At 45.1% G+C, this 7177-nt stretch overlaps 1 protein-coding gene across 1 annotated transcript; it reads right to left on the bottom strand.

The window, feature by feature from the left end:
• Nucleotides 1-4531: 4531 nt before the first annotated feature.
• On the bottom strand, nucleotides 4532-5569 carry HDGFL1 (HDGF like 1). Its single transcript, XM_049874924.1, has 2 exons — nucleotides 5246-5569; nucleotides 4532-4897 (listed from the first exon to the last, which is right to left on the bottom strand). Exons 1-2 carry the CDS (start codon nucleotides 5567-5569, stop codon nucleotides 4532-4534), a joined length of 690 nt encoding a protein of 229 aa, XP_049730881.1.
• Nucleotides 5570-7177: the final 1608 nt, after the last annotated feature.

Here is a 7177-nt window from a genome sequence, read left to right as displayed (position 1 = left end):
AAGCCCACAAAATTAAGTGACAGTGGGTAAATCATAGGAAGACATGAAACCTGAGAGAGCTTCTGGAAAGAATGCTCAATCCCTTGAAACACTCCAATGCCTTTTAGTAATCGAGTTGGGCAGCTCATTAAAATTATGTGTGAAAAGATAGGTGCCTTGGAAAAAAAGGCAAGGGAGCCAAGAAATAAGTAGAGTAATACAATTACTATTCATACAGTTGAAAGAAATCAGGAGTACAAGGTACTGAAGGAGATGCATTTAAGAAATACTCATTGGAAAACAGTGAGTGGATCTGAGGGAAATAACGGGAGCAATAAAACTGGCCACACGAGTGATGAGTTATGCCAAAAAAGGGGAATATTTAAAATTGGATACATCTGTATAAAATAACTCTGCTAACAGTGAGGGAATTTAAAGAAGTTTATTTGAAGAGCAAGCTGAGGAAATGGGAGGATAAGATTACAGTTTCTCTCTGCAAATGGCCAGACTAAAGATAGAATTGTCACTGGCAACACGATCAGCTCCTTAGCGTCTGGCAAAGACCACCTGTGTTTTCCTAAACAAACGTGATCAGTTGGGCTCTAATTATTTTAACTGGTAGGGTCAGTTTTCTGGATTAAATTGAGGGGAAGTGGTTTTACATGTATGCAATGCCTATTCTGTGCTGGGTACTGTGCTTGACATTTGTACATATGTGAGCTTGTTGGCATCTTACAGCAAACCTATCGCAAGAAAAGTCATGATCACAACTTGTAGCTGAGAGAAACTGAGATCGTCCACCTCTCAATTAGTGCGGCCTGGATTTTAATCGAAGTGTAGGTGGCTCCAAAGCCAGACACCACTGAGCAGCTTCTTGCATTAAGTAAATTGAGGATGTAATATGAAATTCTTAAAAAGAAAAATAACTGAAGGAGCCAGTTGTTGTGCTAGATGGGCTTATTCACACTCAGATTCAGAAGGCAACCTTGGAGAAGTTGTGTTCTCTTACCTGGGCTTCAGGCTTGCTAAGGGCTGTCATCTTCGGAGACCAATATCCATCTAATAACAAGATAATCATCTTTAGTAAGTGGTACGCACTAATTTTTTTTTAAGTCTTTAGGCTCTCCTTACTATGTTTTACTAAACATGACCAAACTTTCCTGTGAGGGCTGCAGTAAGAGTAGGAGGAAAAAGCAGGATATCTTTCTTTAGATGTATTGCTAAGCAGATTACCATTTTCACCGCCACCTTATAGTCACCAAGAAGACAAAGGTGTATGCTGCTTCCTGGGAGCACCAATGTCTTCTGCTATCTCCAACATTAGAATTAAAAAAAAGAAGAAGAAAGAATACAAAGAGAGGGACTTGAGTGGTAGTAATTTCATTTTCTATCTTTCAGGTTATTGAATCATTTTAGAAGATGTGCCTCCGTAAAAGCCTTATCGAAAACCACATGCCTGCCTGGGGCAAGTACACTGCTCCATACTCAGACTTCCTAGAGTCACATACATCTTGAAAAATATTGAATGTGCAATTGTCCTCATCGTTTTGCTAAGTCATTTAAAGACAATTGTCAGGTGTCCACACACCCACTAGCAATGTTCGTTAATACATTCTTTATGGTGTAAATTTCTGAATGTTCACTTGCAAAATAGTACAAAGAATAAGTACTCTATTCAATAGGAAGTTTTATGCAATGGAAAGCAATAAAATATAATGGAACAAACCTCCTGTGATTTAGAATGAGCCAGACCTGCCTTTGAATCTTGGCTTTACCATTTACTAGTTGTAAGACCTTGGGAAAATTAACACCTCTGAACCTAAGCTCCCTCAGCTCTACAGAAGATAGTAGCTACCTAATACAATAGTTGTATTAACAAAGACATTCTGTGTAAAATATATTGCCTTTACAGACTCAATATTAGCTACTGTCACGATTACTTAATGATAATAAAATGGCAATTCTATTAACTTTTGATTTCATGGTTGGAGCTTTTTTTGAACGTGCAGTTCAGTGGAAAATACTAAAGCTTTGGCCCAGTAAAACCTCTGAATTTTGAGTGTTCTGTGGGGTGCAGGAAAAGCCACGCCACAGAAGTTTCTGAGCAAGAGCTTCCTCCAGTGGAAAATTTGAGTGCTAATGGCTACCTTGCTAGATTGTTACAAAGATTGAATGAGACCATTTTCTCCCATCACGTAGTACATATCCAATTAATACTAATTTCCAGTATTATTATTGCAATAGTAGTAGTTGAAAAACAAGGAATCCTCTGACTTTTAAATGTCTTGGAGTAAAATATTACCTTCTTATACAGGGATGGAAAATAGGGTTGTCTTCAGCGGCCACCCTACTGGTTAGTGATGGCCTGCCACGTTCGGTGAGAAGGACTCCCGTAATTACTGAATCTTCTACATGCATGCAGTGTTGATGAATCTAGAAACCGGGACCCAACATGCAATTGTGTTTAAATATGCCCAGGTACTTAGTATGAGCCAGTATTTTTCATGAAAAAGCCACTTAAAAGACACAAGACATTCTGCAGATACAATGTACTTTTTAAGAAATGGAAATGCAAAGCAACTGTCCTATTTTCATTTGAAAGGTGTTGAAGTAAAGAGTGGTTACATCTGAAAAACCAACAAAAAAGAAACATAATAGATTAAAACTAATCTTTTTACTCTTATTCTACAAATCGGCTGTTTGGCAAAACATGTGGCATATTAAAAAATCATTTATTGTCTCATCCAAACATTTTAAGTTAACTTGTTCTCATTCACCTTCATCAGCGGTAGTGGCTACTATAGATGGATGGAACGGTAGAGACCTGTAAAGGTTAATTTAATGTGTCAGATTAGCTAGGCTCTGGTGCCTAGTTGTTTGGCCAAACACTAGTCTGGATGTTGCTGTCAAGGCATTTGGTTGGTGTGATTGACATTTACAATCAGCTGACTCTAAGTAACAGAGATTACCCTTGGCAACGTGGGCGGGCCTGATCTAATCAGTCGAAGGCCTAAAGATTAAAAAACTTAAGTTTTCTTACAGGAGAATGAATTCTGCCTCAAGACTGTAACATATACAGCCTGCTGAAGTTTCCAGTCTGTCACTTGACCTATGAATTTTGGACTTGCCAGCCCCCACAATCCTATTGAGCCAATCCTTAAATATAAATCTATTAATCTATCTATATGACTAATACATGACAAAGGTTTCTCAAGGGTGATTCTAAAACATCTCTGCACATTACAAATAATTGTTTTAAACATAAGATGTATGGAAAACAAAAGAAGCAACTACATTTAAGAAACAGTTCAAAAACCAAAGGAACAGGCCTGAGGGGTTTATTTAAATAATCAATGGATTTTATTTCGTAGAACTGAAATAATCCACAGTTCTAGAGTTAAACTTTCAAAGTTACAATCAAAACTTTTTTTTTTTTTTTTTTTTTTTTATCATAACCCGAGAGAGGGGCAGGGTAAAAGAGATAAGAGATGAAGAAAGGCATAGACAGACCCTAGGAAGAGGCTGGGAGGGGCACCTGGATTCCCTCTGTTCTCTTAACAGGCTACATATTGGATTTGGTGACAATACTGAGGGGATCACATGAGTTACATGCATGGGAAATGACACCACAAGGAACACCAGAGCCTCAGCTACAAAAGAAAATTCATCAACCCCCCAAAAGAGAGCCTCCTGGTGCATCTCAGAAATGAGGGTGGCAACAGGAGCAGAGTAGAGGCACTGTAGGGGTAGGTGGTTTTCTTTTTTGGTAATTAAAACAATTTCCTTTAAAAAAAAAAAAAAGTTTTTACAACTGAGTGGGTCAGGTGTCCTTGAGGTGTGGAGAGAAAGAAAAGGGTCCCCAGAGATCTCCTCAGGGCATCCCATCTGTGGACTCAGAGATCTAAATGAGGACAGATACTCCTCATTGGACAAAGTCAACCTGTCAGATCTCAGGCCCTCTACCCCAAAGACTTGGAAGCCTCAAAACTTTGATGAAAAACTGCAACACCCAGAACTCCCTGGGTGCGCAAACAGTTTTACTGAAGGGAGGCCCCTCTCCACAGGTATGGCAGGATTGGACAGGAGGTCAAGATGTCACCCTCCTGCTACACCCCCCCCCATTTGAGGATTACCCCCTCTAGGTTCCTGTATGTCCGCCCTGCTGCTTTATGCCCCACTCTTTCCACTCCTATTTGATCCCAATCTGAGCTCCAGAAAGCCTGGGGGAGAGAAAGAGGTGTGTCAGTAGGTGGAAACAGCTGGTCCAAGCTCCACCAGAAGCCCTGGGAAATACCTCCAGGAACAGAGGGACACAGTGGCTCTAACTCAGATAATAGGGATGTGGGGACTGGGAGGTGAGAACCAGGTGGCCTGCCCAAAGCAGGTCAATGCCCAGGGGCCAGGCTTGGAGAGGGAGAGGGAAAGGGAGCGGGTGGTGGAAGAGAAGGTTGGGGTGGGGGAAGACAGTCCCAGATTGCTGGACAAGGCCAGGTTCTTCAGTAACAGTCAGGCAGCAACAGGAACGGTCGGGGCTCTTCTGAAAAGTTGGTAACTACAGACTCTCCTGATCTCTGGCCTCCGGGGCCTCAGCTTCCTTCTTGGGAGCTTCTTCCACTTCCTCAGGCTCCTGCTTCTCCTGAGGGGGGTTACAGGCGGAATTGGGCTCCGACGGGGTGCTGCTGTTTTCCGCCTCCACCAGAAGGGGCCTCTCACCGTCAATCCTAACCTCTTCCTTTTCCTCCCGTTTGAGCTCGGCCTCCTTGGGACGTTTGGGGGAGTACTCCAGCAGGTCTCCCGCGCCCCTCTTTAGCGCCGCCTTCTCCTCCTTGGTTGGTTCGTCAAGGGCTGGCTTCCCCTCCTTGTGACCGCCGCCCTCGTTGGTCCTCTTCTTATCCCCGTCGCCCTCGGTGGTCGTCTTCTTATCCCCGCCACCGTCGGTGGTCGTCTTTTTATCCCCGTCGCCCTCGGTGGTCGTCTTTTCCCCAATGCCTTCGGTGGTCGTTTTCTTATCCCCGGCGCCGTCGGTGGTCGTCTTTTTATCCCCGTCGCCTTCGGTGGTCGTTTTCTTATCCCCGGCGCCGTCGGTGGTCGTCTTTTTATCCCCGTCGCCTTCGGTGGTCGTTTTCTTATCCCCGGCGCCGTCGGTGGTCGTCTTTTTATCCCCGTCGCTCTCGGTGGTCGTCTTTTCCCCAACGCCTTCGGTGGTCGTCGTCTTATCCCCGGCGCCCTCGGTGGTCGTCGTCTTATCCCCGGCGCCCTCGGCAGCCTGCTGGTGGGGCTCGGTCCCGCAGCTCTTCTCTTGGGAGAGGTGGCAATCAGAAGCCTTGACCGTAGGGTTGTTCTCGATCTCCCACAGCCCCTCGCTGAACCCTCTCCTCTTGTTGGGTTTGCCAAACTTCTCCTTGGACTCTTCGTAAGGGAAAAGGTTTTTGGGGCCTAGGAAGGCCGTCTCGTGGGTCCCGAAAAAAAAGACTTGATATTTGTTGGACTCGTAGGTCTGTTCTATGCGGGCGGGCCAATGCATGAAGCCCTTAAGCTTTGCAAACACCAAGTCCCCACGTTTGTACTTGCGCCGGTTGTGGAGCGACATGGCGGAGGGCTGCCAGACCGTCTTAGCAGCGGCCGGAAAGGGCGACGCACAATTTTCACGCGCCGCGGTGGCGACGGCTGAGCTTCAGCGACCGCGTGGCTCCACCTCCAGGGCGCCCCCTGCCGGCTACCGCCCACCTTTGTCCCACCCTCTCCTCCCTCCCTACCCTCCCTGCCCGCTGCCTTCCGGCCCTCGCCCCGGCCCAGGCCTACCCTTGGCGCCCTGCGCTGACGCGCATGCGCAGATCGCGGCTCTCGCTCTGGAGCCCGAGAAGGTTCTAATACCAAAAGTGCGTTATCTCTGAAACCAAAAGCCACTTTTGACCCTGCCTTGGACATCGTGGTTTCTAGAGTTATAAAGCAAATAGGACGCTCCATCCCTTCCGCTCCTACCTTGATCCTAAGCAGGGCTCTAGAATGCCTGGTGAAAGGAGAAAGGAGTGGCAGTTGTGGTAGAAGTGGCCCTTGGCTAACCCAGCTCTAAGGCATCAGAAAAAAAGCCGTGAAGATTACAGTTTCTGTGTGACAGGGTGAGCAAGAAAGGGAGAGATGGGGCAGTGTGGCAAGAAAACACAGTGGCACAATTCACACGTTCCAGTGAAAGTAGTAATCGGCTAGGAGTTCTTAGGTGGTGAAAAGGGTTAAGAGCTTGGCTACTAACTGTAAGGGTGACAAGTTTGAATTCACCCAGAGGCACCTTGGAGGAAAGGCCTGGCAGTCTACTTCCAAATTGAAAACCCCTTGGAGCACAGTTCTACTCTGAAACACATGGGGTCACCATGAGTCTAATTCAACTAGAAGCAACTTTTTTGTTTGTTTTAGTAATAGGCTAGTGCAAAGTGCAGTATCCCTGTGGCCTTCAATCTGCTCAAAACATAAAAATCCACTCCTGCATCAGGAGCCATTGGTGAGATAGCTGGGTCAATGATTTCAACCCTTTTCTAATTTCCTTGGGGGCTGCCGCTGCAGCAAGTGAGACTCAAAAACAAGGTGGAGGTCTGGCAAAGGGATGGAGTCAGCAACTGTTAAAATGCCTTTAGAGTGCATATCACTTGGTCACAAAAATTCTAAACATTTAACATGTTTTTGGGATATATATATATAGGATTTACATATGTATCAATCAACACCAGGAGCCCTGGTGGTGCAGTGGTTAAGCAATTGGCTGCTAACCGAAAGGTTGGTGGTTAGAACCTACCTGCCCTTCTGTGGGAGAAAGATGTGGTACTCCACTTCCGTTAAGATTACGGCCTTGGAAACCCTGTGGGGCAGTTTTACTCTGTCTTATAGGGTCGCTATGAGTCGGGATCGACTTGATGGCAGTGGGTTTTATATCAACATGATGACCATGCCAAATCAACCACATCAAAATTTCCTACTTTGTAAAGGTTTCCATTGGATCCCCAACTTGGACTTCACCTTTTCAATAATTCTTGCATATTGTGAAAAGATAAGACTATATGGTTATAACACTGCAAATTTTCCAAGAAAGGAGAATTGGTCATCATGAGTGAGAACTTGGTAGATGTCTGTTCACATCAAATAATGGTGTTGGCAACTAGAACTTGCTATGGGTTACAGACTAAAAAGGAAAATCTCAGCCGAGAGA

This window comes from Elephas maximus, chromosome 1 (assembly GCF_024166365.1).
Source record: "Elephas maximus indicus isolate mEleMax1 chromosome 1, mEleMax1 primary haplotype, whole genome shotgun sequence".
In the NCBI taxonomy this organism is placed as follows: domain Eukaryota; kingdom Metazoa; phylum Chordata; class Mammalia; order Proboscidea; family Elephantidae; genus Elephas; species Elephas maximus.
The sequence above is the reverse complement of the archived record's forward strand: the minus strand, read 5'-3'. Positions and strand labels throughout refer to the sequence as shown.